Source organism: Pelobates fuscus, chromosome 8 (assembly GCF_036172605.1).
Source record: "Pelobates fuscus isolate aPelFus1 chromosome 8, aPelFus1.pri, whole genome shotgun sequence".
Taxonomy (NCBI): domain Eukaryota; kingdom Metazoa; phylum Chordata; class Amphibia; order Anura; family Pelobatidae; genus Pelobates; species Pelobates fuscus.
The window spans coordinates 178,089,632-178,102,188 of record NC_086324.1 but is presented as its reverse complement, the minus strand read 5'-3'; the positions used below and the strand labels follow the sequence as shown (position 1 = coordinate 178,102,188).

At 40.8% G+C, this 12,557-nt stretch overlaps 1 protein-coding gene across 1 annotated transcript in view; it reads right to left on the bottom strand.

Moving 5' to 3' along the window:
• The window catches only part of LOC134572094 (integrin alpha-M-like), a 93,089-nt gene extending 80,878 nt beyond the window's left edge, over positions 1-12,211 (bottom strand). The window contains exons 1-6 of the mRNA XM_063430909.1: positions 11,888-12,211; positions 11,370-11,472; positions 11,167-11,270; positions 10,384-10,454; positions 9,614-9,728; positions 100-230 (exon numbers count right to left, since the gene is read on the bottom strand). Coding sequence (XP_063286979.1) covers positions 100-230; positions 9,614-9,728; positions 10,384-10,454; positions 11,167-11,270; positions 11,370-11,472; positions 11,888-11,954 — 591 coding nt within the window. The 5' untranslated portion in view covers positions 11,955-12,211. The remainder of the gene's footprint in view (positions 1-99; positions 231-9,613; positions 9,729-10,383; positions 10,455-11,166; positions 11,271-11,369; positions 11,473-11,887) is intronic.
• Positions 12,212-12,557: the final 346 nt, after the last annotated feature.

The window sequence follows — 12,557 nt, the reverse complement described above, 5'->3', positions numbered from 1 at the left end:
CCTCCCCTGGAATATGCTCTGTATAATGATATGATATATACGGTCTATGCTCCAGTTAGGAGTGATCAGTCTATGATACAGTGAGTAGTGAAGTCTTACCTGAGTATCCGTTTCCTTAAAGGCATCCATGACGGAGGATACAAAGTTTAACATTAATGTGAAATCGCTTGGATGGATACTTCCAGATCCATCGATAAGTAAAGCGATGTCCAGGCTGAACATGTTACATTCTGTAAGGAGACAGCGGGGAGCGAGTATGAGTGTTATATGCAATAAACGAATATATTCTATATAGAGTGAGCGCTATACGCTGTATATAGATATATTATATATAGAGTGAGTGCTATACGCTGTATATAGATATATTATATATAGAGTGAGCATTATACGCTGTATATAGATATATTATATATAGAGTGAGCGTTATACGCTGTATATAGATATATTATATATAGAGTGAGCGCTATACGCTGTATATAGATATATTATATATAGAGTGAGCGCTATACGCTGTATATAGATATATTATATATAGAGTGAGCGTTATACGCTGTATATAGATATATTATATATAGAGTGAGCGCTATACGCTGTATATAGATATATTATATATAGAGTGAGCATTATACGCTGTATATAGATATATTATATATAGAGTGAGCGCTATACGCTGTATATAGATATATTATATATAGAGTGAGCGCTATAAGCTGTATATAGATATATTATATACAGTGTGAGGGCTATACGCTGTATATAGATATATTATATATAGAGTGAGCGCTATACACTGTATAGAGATATATTATATATAGAGTGAGCGTTATACGCTGTATATAGATATATTATATATAGAGTGAGCGCTATACGCTGTATATAGATATATTATATATAGAGTGAGTGTTATACGCTGTATATAGATATATTATATATAGAGTGAGTGCTATACGCTGTATATAGATATATTATATATAGAGTGAGTGCTATACGCTGTATATAGATATATTATATATAGAGTGAGCGCTATACGCTGTATATAGATATAATATATATAGAGTGAGCGCTATACGCTGTATAGAGATTTATTATATATAGAGTGAGCCTTATATGCTGTATATAGATATATTATATATAGAGTGAGCGTTATACGCGGTATATGGACATATTATATACAGTGTGAGCGCTATACGCTGTATATAGATATATTATATATAGAGTGAGCGTTATAAGCTGTATATAGATATATTATATATAGAGTGAGCATTATACGCTGTTTATAGATATATTATATATAGAGTGAGCGCTATACGCTGTATATAGATATATTATATATAGAGTGAGCGTTATACGCTGTATATAGATATAATATATATAGAGTGAGCGTTATACGCTGTATATAGATATATTATATATAGAGTGAGCGCTATACGCTGTATATAGATATATTATATATAGAGTGAGCGTTATACGCTGTATATAGATATATTATATATAGAGTGAGCGTTATACGCTGTATATAGATATATTATATATAGAGTGAGCGTTATACGCTGTATATAGATATATTCTATATAGAGTGAGCTTATACGCTGTATATAGATATATTATATATAGAGTGAGTGTTATACGCTGTATATAGATATATTATATATAGAGTGAGCGCTATACGCTGTATATAGATATATTATATATAGAGTGAGCGCTATACGCTGTATAGAGATATATTATATATAGAGTGAGCATTATACGCTGTATAGAGATATATTATATATAGAGTGAGCATTATACGCTGTATATAGATATATTATATATAGAGTGAGCGCTATACGCTGTATATAGATATATTATATATAGAGTGAGCGTTATACGCTGTATATAGATATATTATATATAGAGTGAGCGCTATACGCTGTATATAGATATATTATATATAGAGTGAGCGTTATACGCTGTATATAGATATATTCTATATAGAGTGAGGGCTATACGCTGTATATAGATATATTCTATATATAGAGTGAGGGCTATACGCTGTATATAGATATATTCTATATAGAGTGAGGGCTATACGCTGTATATAGATATATTATATATAGAGTGAGGGCTATATGCTGTATATAGATATATTATATATAGAGTGAGCGCTATACGCTGTATATAGATATATTATATATAGAGTGAGCGCTATACGCTGTATATAGATAAATTATATATAGAGTGAGCGTTATACGCTGTATATAGATATATTCTATATAGAGTGAGCGCTATACGCTGTATATAGATATATTCTATATAGAGTGAGCGCTATACGCTGTATATAGATATATTCTATATAGAGTGAGCGTTATACGCTGTATATAGATATATTATATATAGAGTGAGCGTTATACGCTGTATATAGATATATTATATATAGAGTGAGCGCTATACGCTGTATATAGATATATTATATATAGAGTGAGCGCTATACGCTGTATATAGATATATTATATATAGAGTGAGCGCTATACGCTGTATATAGATATATTATATATAGAGTGAGCGCTATACGCTGTATATAGATATATTATATATAGAGTGAGTGTTATACGCTGTATATAGATATATTATATATAGAGTGAGCGCTATACGCTGTATATAGATATATTATATATAGAGTGAGCGTTATACGCTGTATATAGATATATTATATATAGAGTGAGCGCTATACGCTGTATATAGATATATTATATATAGAGTGAGCGCAATACGCTGTGTATATATATATATATATATATATATATATATATATATATATATATAGAGTGAGCGTTATACGCTGTATATAGATATATTATATATAGAGTGAGCGTTATACGCTGTTTATAGATATATTATATATAGAGTGAGGGCTATACGCTGTATATAGATATATTCTATATAGAGTGAGTGCTATACGCTGTATATAGATATTTTCTATATAGAGTGAGCTTATACGCTGTATATAGATATATTATATATAGAGTGAGTGCTATACGCTGTATATAGATATATTATATATAGAGTGAGCGTTATACGCTGTATATAGATATATTATATATAGAGTGAGCGCTATACGCTGTATATAGATATATTATATATAGAGTGAGCCTTATATGCTGTATATAGATATATTATATATAGAGTGAGCGTTATACGCGGTATATGGACATATTATATACAGTGTGAGCGCTATACGCTGTATATAGATATATTATATATAGAGTGAGCGTTATAAGCTGTATATAGATATATTATATATAGAGTGAGCATTATACGCTGTTTATAGATATATTATATATAGAGTGAGCGCTATACGCTGTATATAGATATATTATATATAGAGTGAGCGTTATACGCTGTATATAGATATAATATATATAGAGTGAGCGTTATACGCTGTATATAGATATATTATATATAGAGTGAGCGCTATACGCTGTATATAGATATATTATATATAGAGTGAGCGTTATACGCTGTATATAGATATATTATATATAGAGTGAGCGTTATACGCTGTATATAGATATATTCTATATAGAGTGAGCGTTATACGCTGTATATAGATATATTCTATATAGAGTGAGCTTATACGCTGTATATAGATATATTATATATAGAGTGAGTGTTATACGCTGTATATAGATATATTATATATAGAGTGAGCGCTATACGCTGTATATAGATATATTATATATAGAGTGAGCGTTATACGCTGTATATAGATATATTATATATAGAGTGAGCGCTATACGCTGTATATAGATATATTATATATAGAGTGAGCGTTATAAGCTGTATATAGATATATTATATATAGAGTGAGCATTATACGCTGTTTATAGATATATTATATATAGAGTGAGCGCTATACGCTGTATATAGATATATTATATATAGAGTGAGCGTTATACGCTGTATATAGATATAATATATATAGAGTGAGCGTTATACGCTGTATATAGATATATTATATATAGAGTGAGCGCTATACGCTGTATATAGATATAATATATATAGAGTGAGCGTTATACGCTGTATATAGATATATTCTATATAGAGTGAGCTTATACGCTGTATATAGATATATTATATATAGAGTGAGTGTTATACGCTGTATATAGATATATTATATATAGAGTGAGTGTTATACGCTGTATATAGATATATTATATATAGAGTGAGCGTTATACGCTGTATATAGATATATTATATATAGAGTGAGCGCTATACGCTGTATATAGATATATTATATATAGAGTGAGCGTTATACGCTGTATATAGATATATTATATATAGAGTGAGCGCTATACGCTGTATATAGATATATTTTATACAGTGTATTTATAGAGTGAGCATTATAAGCGGTATATGGACATATTATATACAGTGTGAGCGCTATACGCTGTGTGAAGGATTGCCATCAAGTCATTCGGTTATTTCCTCCCTGCTATTTTATTCACTGGACTGATTTTGTTAATACCGTTTCTTTCGCCAGTTTCATTTTGTTTTATATTCATTTTACCGAATGAAGACCACCCTGGGTACCAATTAGAACGTGGAACTCTGTCTAACTGCATGAAAACCGCAAGTTAATTTAGTGCTCCCAGGTGGCCGCCATTTCGGCATACGAACACGTGGTGAGAACAATGGACGGCGGCCATCTTAGACTACCGAACGCGGCCAGCGGGACTTGGTCGTCGAGTGCCTGGAACTGTTTTTGGCATGGCACCTGCACGAACACACGGTCCTCATGGAAGTCCCATATGAACTATTTCCACGTACCACAGACAAACGGCGTTCAGGAGTTTCAAACAGATGAACGAGGGGAGCACTTTACACGAATCACCTTGACTATAGCTATGGTGGTTTTCGTGCAAATCGATCCGAACGGAGACCGGCTCTTGCCACTGATTCGATGGAACTCTAAACGGCTACAACCTCGTGGCGAGCCGGTCAAACTTCCACACGGTATAACTCCAAAAGTACCAAACGGATTTTCACAACATTTTGAATATGTTGCTCACATCACCCTCAGCTACCCAGGGATGTATATTGTTATATTATGTATAAAGTATATTTTTAAAAATTGTGGAAAATAATAACTTTTCTGGCCAGTAGATAATTGGGTTTGACATGCTGCTTAAACTCAATTATCTAGCCTGGTCCGGAGGGGGAGTTATGTGTTGCATAAATTGAGCACCCTTGGTCCCATTAAACCAGTCTTGTTTCAGCATTAAGCCTTGGCTCATGTGTGGATTATTCGGCGATAGCAGCTATATTTTACTCTGTGGATTATTTGGCGATTTTATTTTATGGGAATAAGGGAATGATTGACGGAACATAGGATTATACCGTCACAACTGGTTGGCAGCGGCGGAATTTTCCATTTTCCCTTACACAGAGGATCCTGAAGGCACTGGTGTACAGTGAATGGAAGGCTGGTATGCACAGGTGAAACGCAGCACACTGAAGGAACTGTTGGAGGTATTGCCAGAAACAAAGCCAAGCGGGTCATAATTGCTGAACTGATGGACCGGGAGAACTTGGCTGCGGCAATACAGTCGGTTCAGGAGACCGAAACACCGGCTGTTCTGGAAAATGAATCCCCAACTAACAGGGAGATCAGAGAACAGCTGGCATTGGACAGAACCCATCTTACCGAAATCATTTTACAAGTGATTAACAGTGTGACGGAGCAGGCGCTAAAACTGAAGCTGGCTGAAACCCAGCAAACGACAGCATGGAGTGATCACCACCGTGGACTCGCAAAAGATTCCCTTCAGTGCTTTTAAAAGCTTCAACGAGAGTGACTGTGAGATTGACAGCTATCTGGCGGACTTTGAACGCCAGTGTGCCCTACATAAAGTACCTACAGAGGAGTGGGTCTCGGTATTATCTGGGAAACTGTCAGGCAAGGCAGCGGATGCCTTCAGGGCTGTGCCAGAGCAGGAGATTCACAGCTACGCCCGGGTCAAGGAGGCGCTGCTAGCCCGGTATGCGATAAACCCAGAAGCATACCGGAAGAAATTCCGGGACTCCCGCAAAGCAGACAAGGACTCTTATGCAGAGTGGGCCTGTCGCCTACAGCTATCTGCATCAAACTGGATCACCAGCTTCCAGGCAACTACTGTGGACGACATCCTGCAGCTCATGCTATTGGAGCAATTCTATGACCACATCCAATCCACAGATTGGGTAAGGGACCACAGACCCCTTTCCCTAACCGAGGCCGCCAAGCTCGCATACGAGTTTACAGACAAACACCAGGCAACCCGTGTGGCATCTCGGCACCAACCCATTCGGACAGAAGCACCACCACCACCGGCAGCGACGAGGTATCAACCCCCCAGCAGACCATCCGACCCCATCCAATGACACCCAGCTAGCAACGAGCCCCGATGTTTCCGCTTCAAGCAACTGGGACACCTCCTGAACAAATGTCCACTGGAGGCACCCAGGTCCAACTGGTCTCGATCCGGGTTCTCCAACTCCAGGGCCGCAGCTCACTGCATGGACTACCCTGTGCCATCTGCCTGGGACGCAAAGGAATTAAGCCAGGAGGAACCCCTGGGCACGCTGTCCAGTCTACCATCACGGACAACCGGAAACACTGCCCACTTAGTCCAGTCTACCATCACGGACAACCGGAAACACCATTGTCAGTTGGTGATGGTGAATGGGAAGATTGCCCGAGGGCCCAGGGATAGTGGTGTCACCATCACCTTGGTCCAACGTGTTATATGCAATAAACAGGGAACGACCAGGGAAATCTATTGCTGTGCGAGTGGCGAGGGGGCTGTTTACCGGATTTCCATGGCCCAAGTCCATCTAGACTGGAGCGCTGGAGCAGGCAACGTACAGGTGGGAGTCATGAAAGAGTTGCCCGCAGAAGTGATATTGGGGAATGACATTTGACCATTAACCTGAGCATTTGTACCCACACCCACTCACGAGGCCCAAGCGGTGACAACCAGAGCCCAGAGCCGTGCTGTCGAGAGCCATCCACCTCCTACTGAGACGCAAGTAAGCCAACTTTCCCCACCCCTGATAGTAGAACCCCTTCCCTGGGATACCCTGGAGGATTTTGGGAGGGAAGTAGTGGGAGACCCATCCCTACAGAAGTACAGGGAGAAGGCGAGAGTAGGCCAAGGTGGGCTGAGGGGAGAACTGTTAGTTTGGGAAAAAGGCAGGCTGTATAGGCTCACAGAAACCCTGGTTGACGCACACGGACCCCGGCAAAATTGCCAGCTGGTAGTTCTGAGGAAATACCGGTGGAGTTGTTGCGGATTGGGCATGACGTCCCGTTAGCAGGTCACTTGGGGATACGCCGAACATTAAACCGGGTAATTTTTTCTGGCCTGGGGTATCCGATGATGTCCGGAGTTATTGCCAGACCTGTGAGGTTTGCCAGAGGGTGGGTAAGAAGGGAGACAACCCTAAGGCCAAAATGGTCCCGATGCCCATTATCGAGGAGCCCTTCACGAGGGTAGCGGTGGACCTTGTAGGACCCCTAACTCAGCCTAGCCGCTCCGGTAAGCGCTACATACTTACCGTAGTGGACTACGCTACACGCTACCCCAAGGCAGTGGCCCTTCTCAATATTCACGCTGAGATGGTGGCTGATGCCCTGGTCAAGATTTTCTCTCGAGTTGGATTCCCCAAGGAAATTGTATTGAGCCAGGGTACGCAGTTAACCCAACAACTATAAAAGGTCTGCGGGATTAAATCCCTGACAAGCTCTCCATACCATCCCAAGACCAATGGTCTCTGTGAACGCTTCAACAGCACGCTAAAGCAGATGTTGAAGAATTCACAGGGACCTACTGGGACTGGGAGCGATTCCTGCCGCACTTTCTCTTTGCATACAGGGAGGTGCCTCAGGAATCCACGGGATTCTCACCCTTCGATATACTGTACGGGAGGCGAGTGAAGGGGGCCCTAGACCTTAATAAGGATCATTGGGAGGGCCAGACCGAGATTGAGAGTACTCCGATCATGCCCTATGGGCTGGGGTTGAGGGACCGCAAGGAGGAATTACAGACAGTAAGGGAGTAAGGCCAAATATAAATCCTTCATTCCAGACACAATAATAAAAATAAAGAAACCATGAATAGAAAAAAATACTCGGAAAAATTAAAACCACTCCACAATAAATAAATCCATCTATCTTCACCCCAAACTGAGCTCTATCAGCAGGAAAGCCCTTATATAGACTTTCCCACGCTATGTCAGCAAGTAGAAAGGCTGGGAAAATTATCCACGCTCTGATTGGTTAACTGGCTAGCTAGTAAGCCAACCAATCAGAAGGCTGTGGCAGTCATGTGTTGACGAAAGTCTGACGTACATAGGTAAGCCGATATAAGTTTTGATATGTTGTGTGGTCTCTTCCTTTTTTCATTGAGAATTTCTTCATACATCATGTGGTTTTAACATATGAGGACCATTTGTAACAAAACACATTTTAAAAAGCAGATTTAATTAATTATTTACTGAATAAGGTATACTTTTATTTCAAGTAGAATATGTCTATAGAGACTGCATGCTAGGTTTTTATGAGTACTGCATTCTGCATTTTATTTTCTGAGAAACCAAGAAAAGGGGTAATTTTTCCCCATATTTTAAAAATTTCCAGTAGTTTTACATATTTAGCCACATCCACAAATACAGGTTAATTACATTGTATGTATGAGATACCTGGTCGTTTTGGGGCAGGATCTAGGAGTATTGTAGGAGATACCTGGTAGTTTTGAGGCAGGATGTAGGAGTATTGTAGGAGATACCTGGTAGTTTTGGGGCAGGATGTAGGGGGATTGTAGGAGATACCTGGTAGTTTTGAGGCAGGATGTAGGAGTATTGTAGGAGATACCTGGTAGTTTTGGGGCAGTATGTAGGGGGATTGTATGAGATACCTGGTAGTTTTGGGGCAGTATGTAGGGGGATTGTGTGAGATACCTGGTAGTTTTGGGGCATTGTATGAGATACCTGGTAGTTTTGAGGCAGGATGTAGGGGGATTGTAGGAGATACCTGGTAGTTTTGGGACAGGGTGTAGTAGTATTGTAGGAGATACCTGGTAGTTTTAGGGCAGGATGTAGTAGTATTGTAGGAGATACCTGGTAGTTTTGGGGCAGGATGTAGGTGGATTGTATGAGATACCTGGTAGTTTTGGGGCAGGATGTAGTAGGGATTGTATGAGATACCTGGTAGTTTTGGGGCAGGATGTAGGGGGATTGTATAAGATACCTGGTAGTTTTGGGGCAGGATGTAGTAGGGATTGTATGAGATACCTGGTAGTTTTGGGACACGATGTAGGGGGATTGTATGAGATACCTGGTAGTTTTGGGGCAGGATGTAGTAGGGATTGTATGAGATACCTGGTAGTTTTGGGGCAGGATGTATGAGTATTGTAGGAGATACCTGGTAGTTTTGGGGCAGGATGTAGGGGGATTGTATGAGATACCTGGTAGTTTTGGGGCAGGATGTAGGGGGATTGTATGAGATACCTGGTAGTTTTGGGGCTGGATGTAGTATGGATTGTATGAGATACCTGGTAGTTTTTGGGCAGGATGTAGTAGGGATTGTATGAGATACCTGGTAGTTTTGGTGGCAGGATTTCCTTGACCTCCAGATGGTTGTTCAGCTTGTAACATCGTCCAGATACATAGATATTGTTTCCACAGTCTTTATGGATCCTTGGGTCACAAACCTGAAAGACAAAGGAAGGAATCTATTTCTGAATTTAATGGGACACTGCCCGAATATAAAATAAAACAAAACACTCACTGTTCAGTAGATATAACATCAATAGAACATACATTCATATTATTATGCCGTTTTGTTTTTTTGAGGAGGGGGCAAGGGGTATATCTAAAAACAGAGACAAACTCTGCACACATAGAGCACTTCAGCAAGCTAAGTGAGTGTAGTCCTCCTTTTATTTGTTGCAAGAGACAATATTACCAGACACTGCCCCGGTGACGGACACTGCCCCGGTGACGGACACTGCCCCGGTGACGGACACTGCCCCGGTGACGGACACTGCCCCGGTGACGGACACTGCCCCGGTGACGGACACTGCCCCGGTGACGGACACTGCCCCGGTGACGGACACTGCCCCGGTGACGGACACTGCCCCGGTGACAGACACTGCCCCGGTGACAGACACTGCCCCGGTGACAGACACTGCCCCGGTGACAGACACTGCTATCACTTATCAACCATGTCTAATAAACATGTTTTTGTGAAATAAAATATAGAAATCTAAACCTCTCTATCCTGCACCTGGTTGACCCAGAATGATTATTTTAGAATAATGACACGCTGGTAATGGGATGAGTATAGGCCCCTCTCGGGTAACGTACCAGTAACTGGGATGAGTCCCGATTTACAGCCACAGCGAGTCCCAGAGATATAAACACATCGTCCGGATTACCTGGAATATACAGAAAATGTCGGATTGTAACAATTTCAATTATTCTCAAATAATACGGATTGACATTACTAAATGAATGCTTTAATAGGGAATAATCTGACAGCAAGTAAAACAAAATAAAAATAATCCTGTGTGACATCTATCGTTATTTACAAAGTGTGTTAGCCATTAAATATTCTGTAACCCCAATCACTAGCCATTTATAAAGTGTGTTAGCCATGAAATATTCTGTAACCCCGATCACTAGCCATTTATAGAGTGTGGTAGCCATGAAATATTCTGTAACCCCGATCACTAGCCATTTATAGAGTATGGAAGCTATTTATAGAGTACGGCAGCCATTAAATATTCCATAGCCCCAATCACTAGCCATTTATAGAGTACGGCAGCCATTAAATATTCCATAGCCCCAATCACTAGCCATTTATAGAGTACGGCAGCCATTAAATATTCCATAACCCCAATCACTAGCCATTTATAGAGTACGGCAGCCATTGAATATTCCTTAACCCCAATCACTAGCCATTTATAGAATGCGGTAGCCATTACAGACAGGATTTGCACTGGTTATGTGCTGTATTAAACCATGGATTTAGAATCCATTGCATTCTGTTTCCATACAGATTGTGCTATTGTGAACCCATCCCAGGGGCCATGAGACCAGGCGTCTGTCCATAATGGCTATAAGATGAAGTATTCTGGGACGTCTTACCACTGATTGTGATTGGTTGACAGGTTCTAGATGTAGGGCTGCAGTCATAGAGTTGTCCAGTTCTATTAGTAGTAGTCTGATGAAGGGGAGCGCTGACTATGACCCTGAAATGAGAAACTCACGGTCAGTAGTGGTCCACCTCAGACTGGGTGTGACGGAATCCATGAAAGGTCACAATAATGGAGCAGGTTGAGGCGGCATACCGTTTATCCATCTGGACCACTTGGTATCCAAAGCTGTGGTCTGGACCCTGGAAGATGATTGGTTGTTTGGTGTCCACACAGAATCCAGCCACGGAGGACAGAGCTGTGGGACAAGGACATAACAGGAGATTTAGGAATGTAAACACTGTAAATTGCAAACAGACAGGTAATATTTACAGAATTGAATACAGGACTCTTATCAATCTCAGAAGGTATCATGACGCTCAGTGGACCAACCATGAAACCCTGACATCCAGACACCCTGTATTTACCAAGTGAGCTGTGTCTGACAGAGTGGGCACACAAATAAATACATAATGACTGCAAGTCACAAACACAAAGCAATATGTACCCTGCTGGAATGCAACACAGACTATTTTTCATTAAATTAGTAATCGAGGAGAACCGACAAGGAAATAGCAAAGGTGGGTAACCTTGAAAAACAGCTGTATTGGAGAATTTGACCAAATTTTTTTAAATTAGTCTTAAAGCAGTGACCTTATCCAGAGTGAACTTACCCAAACAGAGGAACAAGAATGAGAGCTGGGCTGCTATCAGGGGGTCTGCCATCAGAGGGACTACCATCAGGAGGCTGCAGTCAGGTGGGCTGCAGTCAGAGGCGCTACCAGGGGGGCTGCAGTCAGGGGGGCTGCCGTCAGGAGGCTGCAGTCAGGGGGGCTACTGTCAGGATGGTGGAGTCAGGTGGGCTACTGTCAGGGGGCTGCAGTCAGGCGGGCTACTGTCAGGGGGCTACAGTCAGGGGGGCTATCGTCAATGGGCTGCAGTCAGGTGGGCTATCGTCAATGGGCTGCAGTCAGGTGGGCTATCGTCAATGGGCTGCAGTCAGGTGGGCTATCGTCAATGGGCTATCGTCAGGGGGCTGCAGTAACAATGCTCTAGAGAAGCAGAGGACTATGAGAATGTATAAAATATTTGCCCTGTAAGGTTTATATAAAGGGAAGGGGAGGGTCTGGCTGTTTCCCTTAGCGTGCATTTTATGATCTGAATGACAGCTACTGAAACACATTTCACCACATTCAAATTAACACATCAAAGAGTGAGCTTATTAAAAGAACCCAGCGCCCCCTCAGGCGGCAAACCTCAAACCACGTTTACATAAAATAAATCAGTAAAACCTAAAGCATTACAATATTATGGGATACGGGCGGCTGGAGTACACTAATAGTG